Genomic DNA, 27,694 nt, shown 5'->3' on the forward strand with positions numbered 1-27,694 from the left:
TCCATCTTTAAGTTTTACCTACAATAAGGCTGCTTTCACACTGGGGCGAGAGCAGCGTCGGCGGTAAAGCGCCGCTATTTTTAGCGGCGCTTTACCGTCGTTTTAGCGGCGGTGCGCGGGCGCTAGCGGGGTGGTTTTAACCCCCGCTAGCGGCCGAAAAGGGGTTAAACCCGCCCGCAAAGCGCCGCTGCAGCTGCGCTTTGCCGGCGGTATTGCCGCGGTGTCCCATTGATTTCAATGGGTAGCAGCGGTATAGGAGCGGTGAATACACCGCTCCTTCACCGCTGCAAAGATGCGGCTGGCAGGACTTTTTTCACCGTCCTGCCAGCGCATCGCTCCAGTGTGAAAGCCCTCCGGCTTTCACACTGGAGTTAAAGGGGCCGGTTTTTTTCAGGCGTTACACAGGCGCTATTTTTAGCGCTGTAACGCCTGAATACCGCCCCAGTGTGAAAGCAGCCTAAGGCTTACGTCTAGGTTGTGAAAATTTATCCTAAACATGCACTGTTTAGGAGATATTTTCTGTATATGCAGCCAGTGAAATCACTGGCGCATGCACTCTGAAGGAATGGCCGCCCATGCTGTTTCTTCACATCCCTCTGCCGTCACCGGCGGCTCCCATGCACATGCGTGGGAGTGACGTCATCGCGGCTCTGGCCAGTTACAGAGCTGGAGCCCGCAAACCTGAAAGCAAGACCGGGTGACAATTTTGACAACATATGGATGAAAGCACAGAGTACCTTTCTGCAACTATACATTTTTGCTGGCTGTAAACATTTTCTCTCTTATTTGATCCATCACACTATTCTTTTTGAAACCTTGAGAGCTCCCTTCAACTTTTGTTGCCTTGATCTACCGTATATACTCGAGTATAGGCCGACCCGAATATAAGCCGAGGCCCCCAATTTACCCCCAAAAAAACTGGCAAACTTATTGACTCGTGTATAAGCCGAGGGTGAGACATGCCTGTCCATCCCTGTGTGTGTGTCCGTCCATCCCTGTGTGTCCGTCCATCCCTGTGTGTCCGTCCATCCCTTTGTGTCCGTCCATCCATCCCTGTGTGTGTGTGTGTGTCCATCCATCCATCCATCCATCCCTGTGTGTGTGTGTCTCCATCCATCCATCCATCCATCCCTGTGTGTGTGTGTCTCCATCCATCCATCCATCCATCCCTGTGTGTGTGTGTCTCCATCCATCCATCCATCCATCCATCCATCCCTGTGTGTGTCTCCATCCATGTGTGTGTGTGTGTGTGTGTGTGTGTGTGTGTGTGTGTGTGTCCAGCCTACCTTTGTCCCGAGCCTCCGTCCCGTGCCTTGCCTCCTTGCCTCCTTGCCTCCGTCCCGTGCCGTGCCTTGCCTCCTTGCCTCCGTCCCGTGCCGTGCCTTGCCTCCTTGCATCCGTCCCGTGCCGTGCCTTGCCTCCTTGCATCCGTCCCGTGTCGTGTCGTGCCTTGCCTTGCCCCCGTCCCGTCCCGTCCCGTGCCGTGCCGTCCCATGCCCTCTTCGTCGGCGGCCATTGTAAAGTTCAAAAGCTGCGCCGCCGCCTTCGCCTGTGATAGGCGGAACACTGAATTTCCCAGCAGCCTGTGTTCCGCCTATCACAGACGTCGTATCATCCTCGTCCGTAGTACGAGGATGATACGATGTCCGTGATAGGCGGAACACAGGCTGCTGGGAAATTCAGTGTTCCGCCTATCACAGGCGAAGGCGGAGCCGGAGGCGCGGCTTTTGAATAGAATGGCCGCTGTCTGTCTGCTCGACACGCTGATCGAGCGGGCAGACAGCGATGACTCGAGTATAAGCCGAGGGGGGCACTGTCAGCCTCAAAAAAGAGGCTGAAAATCTCGGCTTATACTCGAGTATATACGGTATATATAGAGATGTGCCTATTAGGAACCTGAAGACCTGCTTATTGACCACTGCTGATGCTATGATTTAGTATTAGGCTATACCTTCTTACATGTAGATTCACTTGGGGTATCTGTTCTTTTCTTTGTTATAAAAATAAGATTGTTTGGATTGAATGATGTCTTGTCTATGTAGAATAAAAAGTATATGAGCCCAATACTGTTTTACTAAGTGATTTTGCTCTCTCTACCAAGCTAAGAGTAAAACATTTGTTATCTAGATAGAGATTGCAGTAAGCAAAATTTGTTTTTAAAGAATTGTGTATTATGCCCCAGAAAAAGTAATTTCCATAATGTCATGTCATTTATTGTTTACAAGAGCAGTCCCTTTTATAGTAGAAATGTGTATTAAAGCATAACACGGTAGATCTGTTTCATTGTTTTTGCAGGAGTCGAAGTAAAGTTTTATCTCGATGGCTTGCCAGCTTACCAGTTCAGCTTGTTCACCTTGGTCCAAGAAACCACCAGCTTTCTTCCCTTATGATTGATACAATATATACTGCTGCAGCTCGGTCAAACAAGGAATTGCTTCAGAACCTTCAGACAGTAGCCTGTCAAATTTATGGTTTGTATGCTTTTTTTTTTTTTTTTTTTTTTTTTTATCTGTGGAAGGTCAGTGTATTTGAGTAATGTGAAAGATTTTTAAAAATATATTTTAAAGTTCAAATTCTCTAAGTTTTGTGATGTGACTTACCTGTGTAAGTATGTCCCACGTTGTGCAGGCGGCTGGGTTCTGTAGAAATCTTCTGCGCAGGGATGCCAAGTCAACCTCCTGTGGGCGATTTTCTGGAATTTTCTGCAAAAGTTAGCAGTTGTCATGCTATCGATGGGGACCCTCCTCCTCCCTCTTCCCCCTCTTTCTCCTCTGGTCTCCTCCATTGTGAAAAGATGTTGCATAATGTAATTGTAACAGGATCTCTGAATGGGACAGAAAATCCTGTGATTTAACGGCACCCCCCCCCCTATTCAGTGATCATGTCATTTGCAATGTATACTATGAAAAAACTTTTCCCAGTTGAGGGCAAGAGGGGGCGGTCCCTATTTTAGGAGCTTTCACAGAAGACTCTGAGTTGTTAACCATTGCCGCACTAGAAGTTCATCAACCGAAAAATGACTTCTCTAAGATATTTTTTATATATATATATATATATATATATATATATATATATATATATATATACAGTGCCTTGCGAAAGTATTCGGCCCCCTTGAACTTTTCAACCTTTTGCCACATTTCAGGCTTCAAACATAAAGATATTAAATTATTCGCCCCCCTTGCATTAATACTTTGTAGAGCCACCTTTTGCTGCGATTACAGCTGCAAGTCGCTTGAGGTATGTCTCTATCAGTTTTGCACATCGAGAGACTGAAATTCTTGCCCATTCTTCCTTGCAAAACAGCTCGAGCTCAGTGAGGTTGGATGGAGAGCGTTTGTGAACAGCAGTTTTCAGCTCTTTCTACAGATTCTCGATTGGATTCAGGTCTGGACTTTGACTTGGCCATTCTAACACCTGGATACGTTTATTTGTGAACCATTCCTTTGTAGATTTTGCTGTATGTTTGGGATCATTGTCTTGTTGGAAGATAAATCTCCTTCCCAGTTTCAGGTCTTTTGCAGACTCCAACAGGTTTTCATCCAGAATGGTCCTGTATTTGGCTGCATCCATCTTCCCCTCAATTTTAACCATCTTCCCTGTCCCTGCTGAAGAAAAGCAGGCCCAAACCATGATGCTGCCACCACCATGTTTGACAGTAGGGATGGTGTGTTGAGGGTGATGAGCTGTGTTGCTTTTACGCCAAACATATCGTTTTGCATTGTGGGCAAAAAGTTGGATTTTGGTTTCATCTGACCAGAGCACCTTCTTCCACATGTTTGGTGTGTCTCCCAGGTGCCTTGTGGCAAACTTTAGACGAGACTTTTTATGGATATCTTTGAGAAATGGCTTTCTTCTTGCCACTCTTCCATAAAAGCCAGATTTGTGCAGTGTACGACTGATTGTTGTCCTATGGACAGACTCTCCCACCTCAGCTGTAGTTCTCTGCAGTTCATCCAGAGTGATCATGGGCCTCTTGGCTGCATCTCTGATCAGTCTTCTCCTTGTCTGAGCTGAAAGTTTAGAGGGGCGGCCAGGTCTTGGTAGATTTGCAGTGGTCTGATACTCCTTCCATTTCAAAATGATCGCTTGCACAGTGCTCCTTGGGATGTTTAAAGCTTGGGAAATCTTTTTGTATCCAAATCCGGCTTTAAACTTCTCCACAACAGTATTATGGACCTGCCTGGTGTGTTCCTTGGTCTTCATGATGCTCTCTGCGCTTTCAACAGAACCCTGAGACTATCACAGAGCAGGTGCATTTATACAGAGACTTGATTACACACAGGTGAATTCTATTTATCACCATCAGTCATTTAGGACAACATTGGATCATTCAGAGATCCTCGCTGAACTTCTGGAGTGAGTTTGCTGCACTGAAAGTAAAGGGGCCAAATAATTTAGCACGCACCACTTTTCAGTTTTTTATTTGCTAAAAAAGTTTAAAATATCCAATAGATTTTGTTCCACTTCACAATTGTGTCCCACTTGTTGGTGATTCTTCACAAACATTTTTTAATTTTATATCTTTGTTTGAAGCCTGAAATGTGGCAAAAGGTTGAAAAGTTCAAGGGGGCCGAATACTTTCGCAAGGCACTGTGTGTGTGCACGCACGCACGCACGCACACGCACACACACACGCACACGCACACGCACACACACACACACACACACTCCAACATTCCTTTACTGGTGATGAAATAAAGTGTCACCAATGAGCCCTCCACTTCTGTACACACAGCCTCTTACCAAGAGACCCCATATTACATGAGGTCAAACAAAGCATGAAGCAGCATATGTTGTAGGTGATGGATCATCAATCCTAGGGAACTATGTGGCACCTCCACTGAAGCTTCCACTGTGATCTCCCTCTGGTGCTCCTCAATGAAAGCTCGGCAAAGAAAACATGTAAAGCCTCGAATGGTGCAGTACCGCTGATGTCTACTGAATACGATTTTTGCAAAATGACTTGATGTATCCAGTTAACGGCACATTTGGCAGTATAAAACGCTACTGGTGCTCACTCGCGGGTGACATCAGCACAAGCTTTGCCCCACCCCGATATTGGTTTTGTCTGTATCAACATCCTTTGAGCCTTCAACCCTTGATTCTGTCTGATGTTCTTAAGTCCTTTGCAGAAGGTACTACACCTTAGGAGTCCAGGGCCACCACTATTTACTCCCAGACTTGGAGAATATCTCAGCAGATATTTACTGTTGAAGTGATCAGGTGGATGTAAAGCCATTTTGATCATTTCTACAAGAAATCCCTTTTCCGGCTAAAAATATTGGTACCGGCATTAGCCTCTTCAATCCAAGGACATACCAAGTCAGGATTCTGTCTCTGGAGTTGGGGGAAGTCCTTCCTTCCCCCTGGGTCTCGTGGAAGAGTCTCACAACAGATGACAGCTTATTTGCCTGGGGAGAAGGTTGGGGAGGTGGGAGTCCTGGACACTCTGTCCATGATTTAAAGTAACCACTGCTCCAGGTATCTGTTCCTCTCCAAAAGCTTCGCACACCACTTTACTGCTCAACAAGGGTGCCAGCCCAGTCTGTCAGCTACACATACTGGTGGAGGAAAGATACTCTGGATGGCCGCGCATCATGTTCCACTTTTATTGCTTTATGTGACACTACAGATGAGCACAAAAACATAGAGGGAAGAAATGGATTGTCATGTTTTGCACTCCCATACTGCTTAGTCACAACCAAATGTGGTTATGATTAGGTGCTTAGGGGAGCACAAAACATCAATTCATGTCTTCCTTCCCTGTTTAAAGACCCTAAAAAAAGGCACAAGTACCCCCGATACAGTGGGAATTTATGGGCGAACAGAAAATCATATAAAATATAATTTATTTTGAAAATTGTTTTGTAGTAAAAACACGTGTACTGACAAACATATCAACATTTTGTACAGTACGTTTATATGAAAAGACACAAATTGTGCTTATGATGAGCTTTTACATATTCCAGTGAACGTAAATTTTCCTCCTTTAGCCTGACATGTTTCAGGAAATGTATCCTTTCCTCAGAGGCATTGTAGGGGAGAGTACAAATACATTCAACACTGAATTGTAAAAGATTCTCATAAGGATGTTTTTAAAATCAAATTTTCATAGGAAAACAAGTTTGCGGTTTGTCCATCGGAAGGCGATGAACCCTGTCTGAGCTCGGAACAGCCCTCACAAGTGTCCTCAAGGAACAGCTCCCCTAGTTCAACCACAGAAAGACCCTGGTAGATGATCAGATATCCTAGAATAGGTGTATACACACAAATAATTAGGATGTTGTCAGTCCTGAGAGTCTCAGTGCAGACTTTGATCGGTATGGCCCAATGGCTCTCTGACTGAACCATCACAAAAAAGGGGGGAGGGAGGGGTAAAGGGACTAGAAAAACCGCAATCTAAAAACCTTTAGTCTGCTGGGAGCAACAAGTAGAAGGAGAGGTTTTTAAAGTGGAGTTCCCAAAAGTGGGACTTCTGCTTCTATTCTCTCCCTCCCAACATTAGGCACCTTTCAGGGGGGAAGTATGGAACAGGACCCGTTTATGATAAGTCCCTTTCCCCACTTCTGGGAGACTGGCCATGACCCCCCCCCCCCCCCCCCCCCGCCGCTGGGCCAATTAGAAAGTGCAGCACGCTTCGCGCATGAGTGGTAGGGAATCGTCAGTAAAGCCGAAAAGACTTCACTGCCTGGTTCCCTTACTAGGAATGGCAGATGCAGCACCCGGGAGTTGATCCAAAGATCGGCTGGGGTGCCGACATTGTGGGCTCCCTGGACAAGTAGGTGTCCTAATATTAAGCTGCTGACTTTTACTTTTCTTTTTTTTTCTGGACCTCCTCTTTTAAGATCACTAGGTACTAAGGCATATCAGGCCCCCAAGGCCAAAGCCACCTACTACTCTTTTTGATAGCCACCTACCATAAGGTTACTTCCAGGCCTTCTGTTTACCTTCAAGTTTTTCCAGGTAGATGTTCCGTCCTTATCTGACACCAGCTCTTTTAGCTGCAGGCAGACCCAGTTATGTTTTTTTTTTTTTTATGGACCTGCTAGCATTTTGTTGCTGTTGGTCAACTCTCCGTTGGACTGTTTCTGTATATCCCAACAGTGTCTGTATGCTGTGTACTTAAATGGGCAAGAAAGAAAGAAACCTCTGTCTAATCATGCTCTTGTTTAAAAAAAAAAACGTAAAACTCAACTGTTTTTTTTTTTTTTTTTTTAAATCCTTAGTCCCTCAGTGAACAAGAAATTTATTTTGGGTCCGGTGCAAAGGTACCACTTAAATATTAAATAAATGAGCCATGCGCCATGTTTGGATCTTCTCACATTTTGCTTCTTTATTAAAACCACTGCTAGAGCAAAAAAAATCTAAAGTTGAGCCTACCAATATAGAAAAATCCTAATTTGCTATGGGGAACTGATAATGTTGCTTATTCTATACTGAAATATCAAGCAATATTTTGAACCCTACCCGAGTTCTCCCCTTGTGGACTACAGAATACTACCATGTCTCCTCGTTTTGGTAAAATAAGTTATTCTGTAGACCACCAAGTGAGAACTTGGCTGACAACACTTTTAGGGCAGTAGAAGCAGCATTATTGTACACCACAGGAAGTTTAGAGATCAATAAATATCACAAATTTTGAGTGAAAATTTTAAATGAGCAAATCATGGGGGAAAGTGCATGTGTTGCCCAGGTAGTTGTACACTGGGACTTTCGATAGGAAAAAAAATCTTAGTTTGTTATACTTTTAAATTAACTTTTTTAATTTTCTCACAATTTTAGTTTTTGCTGGTAAAATGTTACTAAACCCACAACAGTACAATCAGTCTGTTTATGCAGTAAAGCATGCTTGTTATACTCACTGGAACCTTAAGGGGTTAATCCTCCGCATTGTGTAAATGATCCTCCTGTTCTTCTGTCCCCAATCTTCTGATGAGTCTTCTAATAAGACAGCCTTTGAAGTCACTCTTTAAATGCTCAGTTTGGTGTGTATTGCTAGATTGATTTATTTTTCTTGGGAGGGTGCATGTGATTCGGGCAGGGACAATCGGCATTTTCCAGACAGAGGGTCAGGGGTCCTGCAGCCTCATAGAACAGCTATAGTAAAATGAAAACTCCAACAAATGTTTATCGGGCACAGATAGAAGTCATATGACTGCTATATACTGCTAATGAGAAAAGCTATTTAGCCACTTATATTTACTAAAATAATTGCATTTCCTTGTTCTGTATACTGTGGGAGACCAGATATAGTGAATGCAGGGTCCTGGGGTTGGTAGCACTTTAATACTATTTAATTTTTTCACAGATCCAAAAGATGGCATTCTTGTACTTCTGCCTGAAGAGTTGCAGTTGAGACTGGTGCAACTTTTGTACTTTATTCCAACTCTGTCACCTGATTTGCTGGTTTTCTTGAGCCAATGTTGTATCTCTGAACGATTACCATCTAATCTTGCCTCGAAGCTCATTGGAATATTACATACAAGGTGAGTTTATCTCTGCGCTGCAAGGCGTGCATTTGTGGGTGTTGGCTTGCCTTTGTGCTGTTTAAAAAAAAAAAAAAAATTCTATAAAATTCAAAATGTATATGTTGTAACTCTCCTAAATGCGTGTTGGGATGCCATTCAGAAAGAATAGCATTGCAACAGGTATAGTGTGAACAAACTGAGTAAGCTCTTTATTTTTCAATTTTTACTCTACCGAGATGATAGGCAAAATTTTGCCTCTTATCAATTGGTTTTCAGACGCATGCAGGTAGGTTTTTAGTTGTAATGCAGACCATTTCAGTGATTGTTCTTATAAAATCATTTTAATTAAACGCTGACAGATCATAGTTTTTATTCAATATCTTATTCAATGAAGTATTGATTTGTTTGTGATTGCTTATCTACATAAATTTAAAATCGCCCTGCATGTAGATCATAACAAAGTAATTGGCATTTGTTTCACAGAAATCTTCATTTCTTTAAAGTTATCTATCAATAATTTTTTTTAATTGGAAATGATGGTAATTTTCTGAAAAAAAATAGAACATCTAAATTTTCAAATTCATTTGTCATTTGAATTTGTCATTTGAATAGTGTCAGTTTATTTTAAGTTTGAGTAAGAGTGAGTCTCTCTCTCCCTCTCTCCCCCTCCATTGCTATTTAGAAATGCTTCATCCGCAATTCCAGTGTTTGAAAGCTCGGGCTTTCGCACTGGGATTGCAAATGAGGCATTTTTTAGCATTAAAACGCCTGAAAAATGGCGCTGCCTTGGCAGGATGTCAACAGTGCCCCAGCTAGTGGAAAAGTACCTTTGAAACTAGCAGCGCTTTACCTCCGATGCCCTCATGCTGTCAGTGTGAAAGAGCTTTAAGTGAGGTATTTCTTCCCTGTGCGGACATAAACAGCAATAAAAATTTTATGGTCAACACGTCCCCTTTTTTATTTATTTATTTATTTTTTATCCCAAATTAAAATACTGAGCTTAAAGTGGTTTTAAACCCTTTACAACCACTTTAACCTACAGGTAAGCCTAGATTAAGGCTTAACCTGTAAGTGCTTGAAATATCTTCCAGACATGCACAGTCTAGGAGATATTTGCAAATCGCCGTACGGTGTTTTCTTCTGCGCATGCACTGGAGTTAGAAAGGGCACGCTGTGGCGCTTCTAGCTCAGGTCTTGCTGTTAAAGGCAGCTCCTGTGCTCATGCGCAGGAGTGACGTGATGCGACTCAGGCCAGTCACAGAGCCGGAGTTCTTGGCCCTGGAAGGAAGAGGGATGAAGAATAGACGCTCGCTACTAGTGAGGAAGACGGGGCTTCTGCAAATAAGTGTCATATAATGGGCTACTATGCGATGCATAGTAGCCCATTATGCTTTACCTTTCCAGGGAAACAAAGAGGAAGTAACACCCATCAGGGTTTTCTTCTGCTTTAAAAACATGGCAAGTAAAATCTTACTACTTGTACTAAGTTACCTTTGTGGTTCAGTAGGTTTTAGATGCATACCATTATTTGGGCCTCTTTTTTGCATAGTGTGTTTGTTTTTGTTTTTTTTAAATGTTTCTGGATACTGCTGCTAAAAAATATGTTCTCAACTAAAAGCAGACCTAAACTCAAAAACTGAAGAATTGCTGTTATGCCAGTGGGAACAGTTGGAAATGTAACTTGGCAGTACCCTAAAAAAAAAAATCTTTCCCTCCATTGTAAGGCATACAACAGAACAGAAATACTTTATACCTTATTTCTGCTATAAGCTCGTGGTCGCTTCAGTAAACTGGTCTCTCTGACTTACAATACTTAACAACTTTGATCAGCAGCTCCAAAACCTTTGGTTACACTTATTCATTCAAAATATAACCACCCGTTGCTGTCTGTCATCCGGGTGCCCAAAACAACTCCTTCCTGATACCTGCAGGCTCTCCCACTGTGTGCTGGTACCTGCAGGCTCTCCCACTTCCTCCTTCCCTCCTCCCCTCCTCCTTTTTGAAGCTTGACAGATGCACTCTGTTTGTCTATCTCATGCCTGCTATTTATCCAAAACAAAGGGAAGCTAAAGCTGAATTAAAGCCTCTCAAAAGTTGCAGGTGCTTCAAGTGAGTTTTGCCATAGAGGCTTTGAAGACACTAAAGTGACATGGGGTATAATTTTTGAAGCAAAGTATCCTTTTTATATTCCTATGTCCTACTTTAGTATATGCTACTGTTTGGTTGACTATTAGTGGTACTTTGTTACTGTACCTATGGTAAATCAATCAGACTACTTTTATGGAATGTTAGGGGAATGAATAACACTCTAAAAAGACAATCTATATTTGACTATATTGCTTCTTTCTGTACTGCCCTTGTCTGCCTGCAGGAGACGGATGCCACACCCAGCATGACCAGATTTTTGAAGTGCCGCTCTTTACCTCCCATTCAAGGGGAGTTATTGTTCTGGTCTATGCTGGTGTGGTATTCTCCTGCAGTAGGACTATGTAAGCTGGATGATCTCGAGTTGATTTTGGCATATATTATATCTATCCCCCATATAATCCAGAAATATTTGGTCAACTCAATTCTTTGCGGGTGTTTTACCCAAGATGCCAATATTGGTACTTGGAGATTGTAAAAGTGTAGTTGATACAAGGCGGCACAGGTGCCCAGCGCCAAGGTCAATAACCGATGGGCATCTCTCCCCCTTTGGACGATTATACAAGGAATTGGGACTGTATGATATGCGGAGGAAGCTACATCCCAAAGAATGTGCGAATACATGTTCTAAAATGCATAACACATTATCAAGAATTGACTTGACTTTGTGTTCGGCTGGTCTCATACCATATATAGATGTAAATATCTAACCTCGAGGAATTTCAGACCATTCCCCTCTGGTAGTTACATTAACTTCATTGCAGCGGGCATCTAATATGTCATGGTGGCTGAACGCCTTTTGGTTGGAACCGTTTCCCAAAGAGGATGCCATCTCCACTCGAATTGTGGATTTTTGGTCCCTCAGTTTGGGCTCCGCTCCCATCCGACTTGTATGGGATGCTTTAAAGGCCTATCTTCAGGGGAATACTAATTCAGAATATAAGTATTATTAAAAGTGCCTCCTGCAGAGAGCTTGAGCTTGCAAAGGCTGATACCTCTGTGGCGGAAGCCATGTGCATTCAGAACTCCTCTCCAGATACGCAACAGGAATGGCTCTCATCTCAAAACAGACTGAATGACCTGTTGGAATCTAGGGCTAAGAATAAACTCTTCTTCCAGAAGAGACTTGACTGGGCTGAGGGAAAGGCGAATGGTAGACTATAGGCTCAGATAGTAAGATCTCAATCCAAACCTACATATGTCTGGGTGTTCAATCAGGCTAGCCCTATTATATCTGTTTTTAAGTCCTATTATCAGGATTTGTATGCCCAATAAGTCAACCGTACTTAATATCAGGCGTGCATACTTAAACATGCAGATTCTGCCTCCGGGCCATTCAGATCTTGTTTTTTTGGCATCAGACATACTCGAGGCCTTCGATAGTGTTGAATGGACATACTTGTGGGCCAATCTTGAAAAATGTGGGCCTGGCTCTGATTTTTGCAAGTGGGTGCGGTTGTTGTATACCACTCCGGTGGCATCGGTTAGGGTCAGTGGCCTTCAATCTCCTAGTTTTAGACTCTCCCGAGGCACCAGGCAGGGGTGTTCTTTGCCCTTTTTGCCCTGGCTATAGAGCTTTTGACATATCTTATCCGGGCCTCTCCCGATGTTACCGGTTTGATTAGAGGAAACATGGAGGAAAAGATATCATTCCGCAGATGATCTTCTTTTTTTACTTGACCAATCTGTTATCCCTGCCGGAAGTAATGAAATATATTGAGGAGTTTTGCAGGTTCTCCAGGTTAGACATAAACTGTGAGAAATCCATGTTGATGCCCCTGGATCCCCTTCCAGATCTGTTAACATCTACACACTCTCATCTTAAGGTTGTGCCATCTATAAAATATTTGGGAATAACTGTCTGACTCCCCACAGCCATATATTGCTGATAATATACTTCTATTACTCTTTAGATTTCAAAATCAAAGTAAAACCTGGAATAAGCTTGCTTTATTGTTAATAGGTCGTTTCAATCTAATTACCTATTTGGATTTTTATTAAGATAAACTGCTTACTGCCCGGCCCCATCGTCGTATGACAGCAGAGCGGTGCAGCTCTTTGTTCTGGGCCACCGTCATCTGATGGTGACCCAGAATGGGCACGCGGCAATCGTGGTCACGCCGTGTTGCTAGGACGCGGCATGACCCTGATCTGTGGAAAGAGCAGTGTCTTTGGCTCTTTAAACATGGGATTGGCTGTGTCCAATCAAGCCGGTCACATGTAAACAAGTAAGTGCCGGTGATCGGCGCTGCTCGCCTCACACTGAACGTGTGTGGCGAGGAGAGCCGTTCAGTGGCACCTCCTCACAGGAGAACATTTAGGAATGTAATTGGGGCACTGATCATCAGTGCCTTGATTACAATAGTAAAAATTGTAAAAAACAAAACAAAAAAACTGTGCCTACCAATGCCAACGATCAGTGCCCACCAGTGGCAGCAATCAGTGCCCATTAGCGATGCCAGTCAATGCTGGCAATTCATGCCGCCCATCAGTGCTGCCCATCAATGCCCATTACTGCAGTCAATCAATGCCCATCAGTGCCGCCTAAGCCCCCGTACACACAGCCGGAGATTCCGACAACCAAATCCGTCAGTTATTCCAACGGAATAATTCCGGAAGAGGTCCGGAAGTGATGTTGCATACACACGGTCGGACTAAGTTGTTGGAAAATCCGATTGTACATAACATGATGACGTTATTTCGTTAGGACGGGACTACGTTCAGGCTAGTAACCAATAGCTTTGCTCTAGGAATTTGATCTGAGCATGCGTGGCACTTTGTCCGTCGGAGTAGGCTACACATGATCGAAGTATGTCCGATCGGAGCATTTTGTCGGAAAATTTTACCGGCAAGTTGGAAAAGTTGGTCCGTCGGATATTCCTATGGAAACAGTCTGATGCAGACCACACACAGTCGGAATATCCGACAAAACGGTCGGAATCTCCGACCGTGTGTACAAGGGCTTACAGTGCTCATCAGTGCCACCTGTCAGTGCCTAAAAGTGCGGCATATTAGTGCCTCCTTATCAGTGCCAGTAAGTGCCACCTCATCAATGATCACCAATTCAGCCTGTCAGTGCCCATCAGCGCACATCAGTGAAGGCGAAAAATGACTTGGTTACAAAATTTACTGACAGAAAAAAGTGAATTTTTTTTTCCCCACATTTTTTTGGGAAAAAAAGAATAAACTCGGCAGTGATTAAATACCACCAAAAGAAAATGCTATTTGTGCAAAGAAAATGCTAAAAAAAATTTGGGTACAGTGTAGCATGATCTTGCAATTGTCATTCAAAGTGTGACAACGCTGAAAGCTGAAAAATGGCTTGGGCAGGAAGGGGGTGAAAGTGCCCTGTAGGCAAGTGGTTAACACCATATTTAGGCAATTAATATGGCGGGAACAAAACCACCCGTATTAAACTGGAGACTCTCCAACATCCCAAAAATGCAAGCGGCATGGCAGTTCCTAATCCAAGGTTATACTTTTTTGCATTCCAACTACACTACCATATGGGATAATGATAGACTTCGTCAAGTTTTGGCTCTTAGAGGCTTTCAGAGATGGGGGATATTAGGAATAACAACTCTAGATCAGCTGTATGAGAACAGTATACTTAAATCTTTTGAAGACCTAAGGGGAGAGTTTTCGCTACAATATATATATATACTTGTTCTATCACTTCCTTCAACTAAGACACGCTTTGCATGCCCAATTCTCTTCTGCTAAGATTTTTTTTTTTTTCCCTCATCCCTGTTCTTGATGGTACAGGCAGGGTCAACAAAAGGTCTCACCTCTACTACACACAGGGTTTTGTCAGATGGGTTCCTGTTGAACTTTCCCATCCACTCTAGGGCCAGCTGGGAAAAAGATATTGGCTCTATTTTCGAGTAGGTCTGGGGCGATATTCTGCGCTCCTCGCCCCATGTGTGTGTCTCCATCAAATAGACTGACGAAGATTTTTATCCTCCATAGAGTTTATAGAACTCCCCAATTTCTATATGCAATTGGACTGAAATCTGAGCCAGCCTGTGCTAGATGTGGTAATACAGGTACGCTAATATATCTTTTATGGTGGTGTCCGAAACTCCAAAGATATTGGGCGGAGGTGATTTGTACCTTAAACGAGCTATTGGATAATAACCAGTTCCCTACCGCCGTATTGTAAAATGATGGTGGCAGGAACCGTTCCTCCCTCCGGGTGGTCGTCATAAGCCGTCAAGACGTCCTCTGCTTCCTGGCATTGTGGAGAGCACGATCGCCACTTCGCTGGGGACCCGGTGCGTGTGGCTGGTAGCTGCGATGTCTGCCGGGAACCCGCGATTGCCTGGTAACAGCCAGGACGTGGATCTGTGTGTGTAAACACACAGATTCATGTCCTGTCAGGGGAGAGGAGAACTGATTGGATGTTACTTGTACAGAGGAAAACCGATCGGTCTCCTCCCCTCATCAGTGCCCTTCCCCCACTGTTAGAACCAATCCCTAGGACACACATTTAACCCCTGCAGCGCCCCTAGTGTTAACCCCTTTCCCTGCCAGTCACATTTATACAGTAATCGGTCCATTTTTTATAGCACTGATTGCTTTATAAATGTGAATGGTCCCAAAATAGTGTCAAAAGTGGCCGATCTGTCTGCCGCAATGTCACACTCACAATAAAAATCGCAGATCTCCACCATTAGTAGTAAAAAAAAAAATATATATAAAAATGACAAATCTATCCCCCATTTTGTAGATGCTATAACTTTTTGCGCAAACCAATCAATATATGCTTATTGGGATATTTATTAAAAAAATTTCCCATTAAAAAAAAAAGGGGGATATTCTAGCAAAAAGTAATAAATATTGTGGTGTTCTTCTTTTTTTTTTTTTTTTTTTTTTTTTTTTTTTTTTTTTTTTTTCATAGCCCGAAAAATGCAGAGGTGATCAAATATCACCAAAAGAAATCTCTATTCGTGGGGGGAAAAAATGATCAAAATTTAATTTGGGTACAATGTCGCATGACCGCGCAATTGTGATTCAAGGTGTGCCGGCGCTGAAAATTGACCTTGGCAGGACGGGGGTGAAAATGCCCTCTATGGAAGTGGTTAATATTCCAATTGAACCACTTATGTCTTCTGGGTTATATATATATATATATATATATATATATATATATATATATATATATATATATATATATATATATATATATATATATATATATATATATATATATATATATATATATATATATATATATATATATACACACAGTTTTATATTTAATTTGTGTGTATGTATGTGTGTGTGTGTGTGTGTGTATATATATATATATATATATATATAATTACTCCAAGTGTGGGGTGGTATGGGGGTTGTTTGGTTTAATGTGACTTTTTACAATTTATTTGTATTGTCTTAATGTTTGCATATAAAAATAAAAAATAGATCTGATTTTAAAAAAAAGCCAACGTAAAAGCAATATTTAAACAGGACTGCAAGCTAACCATTGCTTTTAGTGACAGGGGTCTTGGCTGGTGTTCAGAGAGCTTTAACAAAGCGTGTTTGAAGCAAGTGTAAGCTAGCCCTAAGGAGAGCTTTCTTGCACCTTTATCAGAACATTGTAGTCATTTCTAAGGAGATTTTTCTCCATTGTTTGAATTTTTAGTAAAAGCGATTAGTTGATCTCTCTACCACATCATCTTTTAGATTGATTGACACCCTCTTAGTTATTTGGGATGTCCATGCAAGGGTCAACCTACCTTTACTCCACCATTTTTAGGTAGTTTAGGCAAATCCATCATTGAGAATTAAGGATAAAGTTCCATCCTTTCCTGTCAAGGCAGGTTCTACTAGGCTAACTGCCTCCTTGATCCTTTTAGTAACAGGAATCTGTTTTTTCAGATTTTTCTTCAGGCAGCTCTTTGAGCTGCAGTTAGCCCATAGTTTCATCCATTTTGTGGGCATTTTAGAATGTTGTTTTCTATGTTACATTTCAGTTGGACTGCTTTGGGATGCCTCAGGGTCTCAGAATACCTTCTGTCCCTGCGTCCCTAAATCAACAATTAAAAAAAACAGGATTTTTGACCTGCCTTGAAATCTTATTCTTGTAGTTGATCTACACCTTTTGCATAAAACTTGAGCTTGATGGTGATGGGAGGGGTTATACTGCCTGTTGAACATTTTTTTTTTTTTTGCTACCAGTGTCAAATGTTTTTGTATGTGGCAATATAACCATGTTTCTCAACCTTTTTCAGTCAAGGCACCCTTTAAAATTATGGACAGTCTGAAGGCACCCCATTCTAAAAGCGAAAAAAAATGATTCTAATAGCTTTACACCATGCAGCAACATCCACACATAGACCATGCAACGTTAAAGCCGATTTTATTCTTCCAAACCAAATACACTTTAGCACACTGGTACTGACTAGTGTTCCAATGTTTCTCTTTTCCCTCAATTTGTCTCAGTCAATTAGTCAGCTAATGTCACGCCAGTGCTGAGGGAGAGGGGCAGAGGAGGGTCAAGCAAAGATGCTGTGGAGGCAACCGACATCCTCCTTATTAACTGATGACATCATTGGTTGTTGGAATGTCTAGAAAGTCGTAATGGTACTTGATGAAAACCCCTGGCTTTGGGTCACTAAAAGGCAGGCTTGTATACAATTTTTGGTTAATTTTAGACATTTTGCCAAGGTACACCTGAAGAAACCTCAGGGCACCCAATTTGAAAAAGGCTGTTAAAACCCTGTGTGTCAGAATTGCTTCTGGCCTTGTCCGATACTGAACTCTAAGAAAAGGGTTTTACGGTAAGTCAAAAATCGTGTTTTACTGAATGAACGTATGAGAAAGCGAAACTACACTGCATCTGAGCACCACAAACCAAAAACATTTAACTCATTTTTACTATTCAAAGCAAACTCGCCCATCCATCCATGTCCCCATGCTTTATTTTTTCACTTCGAAAAAACACCCCCTAGCATTTCTGGGCATTTTTTTTTTAAACTTATTTTTTATTAACCGGTTCCCGAACAGCGTACGCCGATGTATGTCGGCAGAATGGCATGGGCAGGCAAATCGCTGATCGCCGCCATTACTAGTAAAAAAAAAAAAAAAATAATAAAAATGCCATAAAACTATCCCCTATTTTGTAAACGCTATAACTTTTGCGCAAATCAATCGCTTATTGCAATTTTTTTTACCAAAAATATGTAGAAGAATACGTATTGGCCTAAACTGAGGGAAATTTTTTTATTTTTTGGTTATATTTATTATAGCAAAAAGTAAAAAAATGTGTTTTGTTTTTTTTTTCAAAATTGTTGCTCTGTTTTTGTTTATAGCGCAAAAAATAAAAACCGCAACCTATCCCTGGCTGACACAAGATATTTAAATGGCTGATCCCACATCATCCCGTTTTTTTTCCCCTTGTATGTTGGGCACCTCTGTCACCAATTTTTCTCTATATCTATTAACTGCCGGTGGGGTCTTTTAAAATAATTCCTTATATGTCGCTGATATGGAGGAAGATCTTTCCAACCCCCTCAGCAAATTTTCCAGATCAGAAGACAGGGATTCAACCCTCATATCCTGAAACTGAACCTGAAAAGCAATCTAAATAATTAATTGGGAAGCTCATGTCTTTTCAAAAGTTAAAAGTTCCCCTTCTTTGGTTATATCCTTTATAGTTTTGATTCCCTTGGTTGCCCACACCATGGGGTCTGGGAAAGCCTGACCTCAGGGTTTTTGTATAACTTTGATCCTTATTTTGGGGAATTAGGCGCCCATAAGAACGAACTAACAATCCCCGTCTAGCTTTTTGAAAAATGTTGGTACCCATGTTGGAGCATGTCTTAAGAAATATATAAAATTACATGAATATTTTTCATCTTGAGTAAGCTGATCCACCCAACTCGGGATAAGGGTAACTTTTTTTCCAAGCCTGGGCCTTATATTTAAGGAGTGTCAGTAAAGGAAGTCGATTTTGGGGAAGGTAGTCATGAACATTTGCTTACCAGAGCCGTTGGTAGCAACAAAGACAATCTGGTCCTCTTCCCTCATAGGCTGGATGGCGAGTGAAGGAAAGATGGCCCCCCACTCGGCTCCGTACCTTGGAGGGCAGAAGCGACATCAAACGTCACTTCTGACCTCCAGTCTCAAAGGGGAATTTTTTTGTCTTTTGGAGAGATGAGAGAGAGAGAGAGAAATATATATTTAAATAGCATTTTAGTATAAATAGGAGATCTGCAGTCTTTTTGACCCCAGATCTCACATTTAAGAGGTCCTGCTTTTTTTCAATCCCTTTAGGTCCCCTGTCCCGCCGAGCTCGTGTGCAGAACGAACGCATACTCAAGTCGTGCTCGCATATGAAAACGGTGTTTAAACAACACATGTGAGGTATCACCGCGGTTGATAGAACGAGAGCAATAATTCTAGCAAAAGACCCCCTTTGTAACTCAAAACTAGTAACCTGTTGAAATTTTTAAACGTTGCCTGTGGAGATTTTTTAAGGGTAAAAGTCTGTCGCCATTCCACGAACTGACGCAATTTTGAAGCATGACATGTTGGGTATCAATTTACTCTGTGTAACATTATCTTTCACAATATAAAAAATTGTGCCTGTAAGACCGTTGCGCAAATGCGGTGTGACATAAAGTATTGCAGCGACTGCCATTTTATTCTCTAGGGTGTCTGGGAAAAAAAAGTTTGGGGGTTCCAAGTATTTATTTTCCTACATCAGGGAACATAGTGCCATAGTAGTTACTATGTGGGTTATAGGCCACCTTCAGGTGATGGACACTGGCATGCCCTAAGACCAGAAGTACTCTCCCTATATAACCCCTCCCACTACTGGGAGTACCTCAGTTTTTTTCGCCGGTTTCTAAGGTGTTTGTCACAAGTAAAGATGTGCTGTGCTGAGGTCCACTGGAGCAGTCCTTGCTGGGGCTAGCCATGCTCACCGGCTCCATTCAAAGTGTCCTTTTTTGGGACAAATTGAATGGTACCTGGGCCTCCTATCCGAAGAAACAAGGTTTTGCCTGCGAATGCTCTTTTTAGAGAGCTGGACCCTGGGATCCAGTACTTGTTTTTTTTTTTGGTACTGAGGCCATAAAGTTTTTACTGGCAGGGTGCTCTTGCAGGTCCCGGATTATGGGTTTCCTCAAGGTTCCCCTGCTCCTGTAGTTTTAACGAAAACCCACCATGAAGGGTGAAGATTGGGTTTGTTTACCATAGAAAACCCTGGAGTTTTCTAAGAAATGTTTTAAATTTTCTTATGAATGTCTCCTTATAGAATGTTGTCATGCCTATGTGTCACCACTGGGAGGCTGTATTGAGCACTCGCTGCCTCATGCTGGAAACAGCGCTGTGTCAGATGCCGAATACTTCCTCCTTTTCTCCAGCCCAAGCACCAGAGCCTCCGGTAAGCCTAAGGGGGTATTTGTCTCCCTGCCTGTTGCCCCCCTATACTGGAATTCCCCCTCTCGTGAGAGGAAAAGGGCTCGCTATCGATTTTTTTTTCAAAAAATAAAAAAAGTAATAAAAAAAAGGAAAGCTCAGTGGCCGCTTGGCAGCTTTTGTAAACCCTCCCCACCATGCTCACTCTAGGTCCGAGGGTACCTGTAGTGTACAGCTTACGTGGGAAAACCTGTCTTTGAAAATGAGGCTGGAGCTGTAGGCAACGTGGGGGTGGGGCCAACAGTGTTGGCGTTCTCCGACGCCAGGTGCACATGGAGGCAAGCTCTTAAAAGTGCTGCTGCTGGCTGTGGAGGGACACAAGACCAAAGAGGTGCCATTTTTCAGGTTTGGTGACACCGGCATTTTTCCTTTTTTTTTTTTTGAAAATTTATTTTTATTGAACAGTTTTTAAACACATACAGAACATACAAAGGGTCCCAGAAACCCCAGTCCCCCCCCCCCCTTCCCACCCTCTCCCCCCTGTGCAGCCCCCCGATCAACTTCTGAGCATAATCCATGTTCACCAACAGTACTTCACATAGAAAAAACATATCTTATACCGTTAATAATTGAATAATTTTCCCAAGACCCGCGACGGGGACGGGAGTCAACCTAAGCGTAGCGACTCCCTACCCCGTCCTTTACCCGACTCTCAAGGAGTTCTCCCCCCACCTAGCGATTAGATCACAGTATCTGTGGCATCAAGCCAACACCGCCACACTCTCTCAAATTTATTGGGACATCCTCTACTGAGATATGTTGCTTTGTAGAACGGCAGAGCATTATTAACTAAACCCTTCCAATAAGACAATGTAGGAGGATCAGGTTTCTTCCAACACAAAAGGATAGCTTTACGTGCATAAAATAACGTCAGAGAGATCAGAGTCCTCTGCACCTTTCGAGGTGCCGGCATTTTTCCTTTTGATACATTGTTACTGCTTCAGGCTGGGCATTAATAGCAGCAACTTTTTGCTTGACTATAGCAGTGTATGCATTCCTTCTGGTAGTGCCTCTGCTTTGTGCATCAGGCTATGAGTGGAATGGGAACAAGGAACTCCTCTAAGGGATCAATTTGTTTTACAACAGCCTAAATCCATGTCCAAGAAAATGTCATCCTCCTCTGAGAGTGATGTGGCCGAGCAGAGTGAGCCGTCAGGGGAAAATGGTGTTGCAGCAGCGCTGGACACTTCAGCCCCTAAATATATCACACTGGAGGTTTTTTCTTCTACCATTTCAAGTTTGGAACAGAAGATTGCTGCTTCTGATCACTTCCCGTAGTGGATCCAGCATAGCATAGATCCCCATCCATTGCTCAAGACTCATCCTGATGTACAAGGGGTGGGGGATCAGGAAGTTCTTCCCAAAGATCAGGAAGACGCTGATATCTTCTCTTCCGAGGATCCTAATATAGAGGGTGCAGTCTCACAAGACAGTTTGTTGGTACACTTCCTTACTAAGTTGGTTCGCTGCCTGTAGCGCAGTCTATTGATGAGCCCACCTCTGGTTTGGTATCACTAAGGCCTCCCCTATCTGGGGATGCTTTTCCTATCCATTCATGGCTAAAAAAGCTGATGTATTCTGAATGGGAACACCTGGATAAGCAGTTTTTTCCTCCAAAATAGTTTTCTACACTTTATCCTATGGAGGAGGAATTCTATAAGAAATGGGGAATTCCAGCAAGTGATGCTGCAATCTCCTCTGTAAATAAAAATCGAGACGATCCAGATAACTACATCCAAAGGATTTCTGATGGGATAAGTTCTTTTACCAGTAAAAAAAGTTTAAGTGTTTCTCCTTTAAACATGCCTTCTCTCCAGTGCCCAGGAGCATTTGCCTCTAGGCAGTCTCGACTGCCTCCACCGTCGAGCTCAAGGGGAAGACCTCAGGGGCAGTAAGCCCCCAAAACAATATACTAAAGCCTCCTTATGTAGGGGCGCCCCTGCTCGCTTTGAGGGGGGCGCTTCTGCAATTTTCAAAGATGTGTCAGGAACAATGTCAAGACAGATGGGCGGCTTCCTCAATTTCTCTAGGTTACGAACTAGAGTTCAGAGAATTCCCGTCTCCTTGTTTTTTAAGATAAAACTTTCCCAGAGATGCAGGGAAAATGGAATTCTCTCCTTCTAGCTCTGGATCATATCTCATCCCAGAAGGTGATATCGGAGGTTCCCACAGAGGAACAGGATTTTATTCAAACCTTCTCACGATTCCAAAACTGAACGGGAAGGTAAGAGCCATTCTAGATCTCAAAGATCTGAACAGACACTTGAATATCCAGTCTTTTTTTTAGTCAACCCGATCAGTTGTCTCCATTCTGCAAGGAGAGAATGTTTGGCATCGATATCAAGGATGCATATCTCCACGTGCCGATATTTCCCGCTCATCAGAAAGGTCTACGCTTCGAGGTAGAAAATTGTCATTTTCAGTTTGTGGCTCTGCCGTTCAGTCTTCAGAAAGAGCAGCACAGTGGTGTAGTGGTTAGCACTTTCACCTAGCAGCAATAGGGTTGCTGGTTCAAATCCCGACCACGACACTATCTGCCTGGAGTTTGCATGTTCTCACTGTGCCTGCGTGGGTTTCCTCCGGGTACTCCGGTTTCCTCCCACACTCCAAAGACATGCAGGTAGGTTAATTAGACCCTGTCCAAAAAAAATAAATAAATTGGACATATGTGTATGTCAATGTTGTAAGTGTGTCGGGACTCTACTGGTCAAAGGACCGCATAAATAGCTGCAGATGGACACCGGTGGCAAGAAAAGCGCCCTTAGGCGATTCAGTTCGTATAGGTAGCGCTATACAAGTCATTCATTCATTCATTCATTCAAAGATCCTGGCACTTCCTTTAGCCAGGTTAAGGGCTCAGGGTATAACTGTCCCAGCCTATCTAGATGATCTGCTTTTAGTAGATAAATCAGTCACCGGTCTAAACCAAAGTTTAATCTCAGTTGTAAGCTACCTGGAATTCCTAAGCTGCTTTCTCAACCTAGAAAAATCCTCCTTAAAACCATCAAAGAGATTACAGTACTTGGGGCTGATCATCATACCGTTCAAAAGAAGGTATTTGCCCAGGCAAGAGTCGGCTCCATAAAGGAACTGATTTAACTTGTCAAAACAAAGAAATCCTTCCATTTGGCTGTGCATGAAATTATTAGGAAATTACACAGTTGTGTAGTGGTTAGCACTCTCGTCTAGCAGTAAAAAGGGTCGCAGGTTCAAATCCCAACCATGACACTAGCTGCCTGGAGTTTGCATTTTCTCCCTGTGCCTACGTGGGTTTCCTCCCACACTCCAAAGACATGCTGGTAGGTTAATTGGCTTCTGTCCAAAATTGGCCCTAGTATATGAATGGGGACCTTGGATTGTTGGCTCCTTGAGGGCAGGGACCGATGTGAGTGTGCAATGTACATGGTTAGGGACAATTGTGTACACACACTCAGGTTTAACTGGATGGGCTGGTGTCTTTATTCAACCTTACTATGTAGATGGTGGCCTCTTTCGAGGCCATCCCTTATGTGCCGTTTCATTCAAGACCTGCCAGAAAACGCCATTCTGTCGGCCTGGAAAAAGAAGGTCCAGGCTTTGGATTTTCCAATGCACTTATCCCCCGAAGTGCGTCAGAGCCTCAATTGGTGGTTGATAATCTGCAACCTTCAGCAGGGGAAATCCTTTCTACCAGTATCCTGGAAAGTGGTAACAACGGATGCCAGCCTTCTAGGAAGAAACCTCTGTCCAAGGGAAGTATTCAAAGTCAGAAAGGCACTTTGCCTATCAACATTCTAGAAATTTGAGCAGTACATCTGGCCCTAGAGTCCTGGATGCTCAGACTATGGAATTGTCAAAGCAGAGGCACTACCAGAAGGAATGCATACACTGCTAGTGCTATAGTCCAGCAAAATTCAATTTAGACAATGTCATGGCTGTGGCCTACATCAATCACCAAGGGGGCACAAGAAGTCCAGCCCAAAAAGAGGTGAATTATGTTCTAGCTTGGGCAGAATGTAACATTCCTTGCCCATCAGCGATTTTCATTCCAGGGATAGAAAATTGGCAGGTGGACTTCTTGAGTCACAGCAATTGTTTCCGGGAGAATGCTCCCTTCACCCCGACATCTCTGTCGATATGTCAAAAATGGGGTGTTCCAGACGTGGATCTGTTCGCGTCCAGATTCAACAACAGAGTCGACAACTTTGTGTCAAGGACAAGGGATCCGCTAGCGCGCGGAAAAGATGCCTTGGTCTTTCCATGGCATCAGTTTTCACTGATCTATGCGTTTCCTCCGGTTCTGTTGCTTCTGTGCCTTCTCCGCAGGGTCAAGCAGAAACGAAAAGAGGTGATTCTGGTGGCCCGGACGATCTTGGTTTGCCGAGAACATAAAGATGGCGGTAGGGGACCCTTAGACCCTGCCGCTGTGGCCAGACCTTCTCGCACAAGGTTGGGTATTCCATCCTACCGTACAAACGCTAAATTTAACAGTTTGGCCATTGAAACCCACATTCTAAAGGACCATCGGTTATCTCCTTCAGTAGTGTCTACTTTGGTTAATACTAGGAAGCCAGCCTACAGAGTCATTTACTGTAGAGTCTGGAGGGCATATGTCTCCTGGTGTGGATCCAGGGGTTGGCACCCCAGAAATTATGTCATTAGGTAGGATCCTTGAATTCCGGCAAATGGGATTGGAGATGAAGCTGGCCCTGAGTACTATCAAGGGCCAGGTGTCGGCCTTATCAGTATTCTTTTAAGGGCCTCTTGCTCCTCACTCTCTGGGACGTAGTTTTATTCAGGGGGTAACGCGGATTAATCCCCCAATAAGGGCACCCCTGAATCCTTGGGATTTGAATCTAGTCATGTCGGCTTTACAGAAACAGCCTTTCTCTTATATTCACCTACTGACACAGCTTCTTCTCTTTAAACCATTGGGTTGTTATGCCATCTTCAGGAGAAGACTAAACATATGTTAACATGTGAAAATAAAACTAGAACTTTCTAGTTCCACCCAAGGGGTGGTCCCTTAGGTAACAACCCCTCAGCATGCTACTGCAGCCTCAGTTTTATTTTGCCTAGTGAAGAAGTACCTAGGAACCTTGACGGGCCCATCGGTCCGTCCTTTTTTTTTTTTTTTTTTTTCTCTGCAGAAGCTTGGCTTTTTGCGCAAGATGATAGATCCTGTGATTTGCTGTCAACAGCCAGCTGGGTGACAGGCTGAATACCCTTATCCTTGTCTCCCCAGCCTGGCCCTGGAGCGCGTGCAGACCAGAGCTCAGCGCTGGGTCGGCCACGACAAAACCTCGGCTCCAGAGGTGGTGGGTGAGCTTTTATGCTTCGGGGCGCACATATGAGCGGGCTACTGATGTCGGTGTGCCGGGCCAGCAGCCACTCTGTACTGATCAGAGAGTGGGTCTGTAATAGAATGTCTCCCAGGTCTCTTCAGGACTGGTAAGTACAGCTCACCCTGCTCAGTGGGGCTGAGCAGCTGGGCATTCCCTGGGAGGTCAATTCAGGGGTCCCTCACATCCCTCTCCTCTCCCTGTCCCTATCTCCCCCCCCCCTCCTCTCTGTGGGGGATGCTGCATGTGGCCGCTGAGCGGTGTGTCTGTCTGTACAGGGGCTCTCAACTGTGGGGGGGCTGCGCTGGCTGGCTGTGTCTTGAGTCCTGTTTCTCATGTCCCTGGAGGTGCCTGTGAGGCTGTGCCTGTGTCCCTTGCAGCGCTGATCACCGCCATTTGTTCAGCTCTGTCCCTGATAGTTTCAGCATCAGCTGCTATCTTAGGTGTGGGCAAGGGAAAGCATGCTCTCCTGTGCTAAGGTGGCCATTTTCCCTGTGATTTGTCCTTATACTGGACACCGGCGGCCATTTTCGATAAGCCTGAACACGTTTTTCAGCTTTCCCTAGTGGCAGCATGTGTCCCTGTGCTCTAGCGGCCATTTTCCCAGTGTTTTATGTCCTTATACTGGACACTGGGCAGCCATTTCCTTTGTGCCTGAGCACTTTGCAGAGCGGTTTCAGCGCCATTAGCAGCAGCTTCCACTGACAGAGTGGATCTCCCTGCACCTGGGAGCCAACAGAGACCACAGGCACTACTTACTGGATAGTGCAGAACCCTTCAGGGTGATGAGTCCTGTGGGAAAGATTCCCTCAGCCAGCAGCAGTAAGGAGGGTGGGACTGTCACTGTCCTAAGTCCCCTTCGGGTGGCAGACAGGGTAGAGTCAGCATGGCTTCAGAAACTGGTGGTTCTTTCCCCGAAGTCCAGGCAATCGCCTGCACACTCAGGTCCTGCTGAGGCTGGTGAGCCTGCTCTGCCGTTTCAGATGATGCTGACCAGGACCGTTCGGACAGTGAGCATGAGTCCCAGTCCGGGTCCGTGCATGACAAAGCGCTTGTTGGAGCACTTATCACAGCTGTGTGTGATACCCTGAAGATTCAGGAGCCAACAGATCCCTCTGATGTAGCGGTCCCTTTTCTGTCCCATAAGCCAGCCATTCACCTAGGGGTGTTCCTGTATCTGACTTATTTTGACAAGTTCATTTACAAGGAATGGGGTCGCCGGCAACGGACCTTTTTGGTCCCCAAATCCATGGCGGTGCGTTGCCCCTTTTGAGGAGAGCCTTCTCAAAAAGTAGTCGGCTCCTCTGGTCGTGGACCCCCAGTATCCTGGTTAAACAAAGTAACCACGATCCTGGTAGAGGGGACTCGTGCCTGTAAGGATCCCACGGACAGGAAGGCCGAGGCAGTGGCTCGTTCCTTGTTTACGGTTGTGGGGTCAACCATGCGACCAGTACTGGCATCCGCATTTGTGTCGCAGACACCGAGTGGGCAAAACTGTGGCACCGGGAATTGGGAGAACAGCAGGCTTCTCCTGTCTGCGTGGAACTAGCAGACCAACTAGTGCATGGCCTTAAGTATGTTGTGACACGGCCCTGGATACCCTCCCCCTGTTATCCAGGGCTTCAGTGTCAGCAGTGGTGAGGTGCCTGATTTGGTTGAAATGCTGGTCTGCTGACCAGGCATCCAAAAAAGCCCTGACGGATCTTCCCTTCCTTGGCAACTGGCTCTTTGGACCCTCTTTGGATGACATTATTAAGAATGCCATAGGTGGTAAGAGTACTCTACTCCCACAGGCCAGGAAGGCTAAGGAGCCACGCCGCCCTCTTTTTCCTCTCACAAGCGGCTTTTCCATCCACCCAGAGGTTTGGCTAAACGTTCCAGCCCGACAGGACGACCATGGAAGGGCAGAATTGTCCCTGGACCCACACGCCTAACAAGCCTGTGAACAAAAGTTCTACCACGTGAAGCTTTGCCCCCACCCATAACTCGGGTGGAGGGTCGCCTTCGGGAGTTTGCAGCCCGGTGGTCCTCTCAACTGTCCGACTAATGGGTCTGCGATCTGATTTCCTACGGCTACAAGATAGATTTCCTCTCTTGGCCACAAAACAGATTCTTCCCCTCCAGCATACCCTTTCTCCCGGCTCGCTGGGAGGCCCTCTTGGGGGCAGTAGGGTGCCTGCTGAATTGTGGTGTGATTGTACCTGTATCTGAATCGGAGTGTTTCCAGGGGTTCTACTCAAACCTGTTTGTAGTTCCCAAGAAGGAAAGAGATGCTTTTGGCATTGCTGCAACAATGCGGGATCGTGATAGTGGGTTACCTAGACGATCTCC

General features: G+C 44.1%; 1 protein-coding gene across 1 annotated transcript in view; it reads left to right on the forward strand.

Moving 5' to 3' along the window:
- Positions 1-27,694, forward strand: part of TEX10 (testis expressed 10) — a 137,481-nt gene that overhangs the window by 49,065 nt on the left and 60,722 nt on the right. The window contains exons 7-8 of the mRNA XM_077491801.1: positions 2,296-2,471; positions 8,312-8,489. Coding sequence (XP_077347927.1) covers positions 2,296-2,471; positions 8,312-8,489 — 354 coding nt within the window. The remainder of the gene's footprint in view (positions 1-2,295; positions 2,472-8,311; positions 8,490-27,694) is intronic.

This window comes from Lithobates pipiens, unplaced genomic scaffold (genome assembly GCF_037356315.1).
Source record: "Lithobates pipiens isolate NorthernLeopardFrog02 unplaced genomic scaffold, aLitPip1_a1.2 Scaffold_19, whole genome shotgun sequence".
Taxonomy (NCBI): domain Eukaryota; kingdom Metazoa; phylum Chordata; class Amphibia; order Anura; family Ranidae; genus Lithobates; species Lithobates pipiens.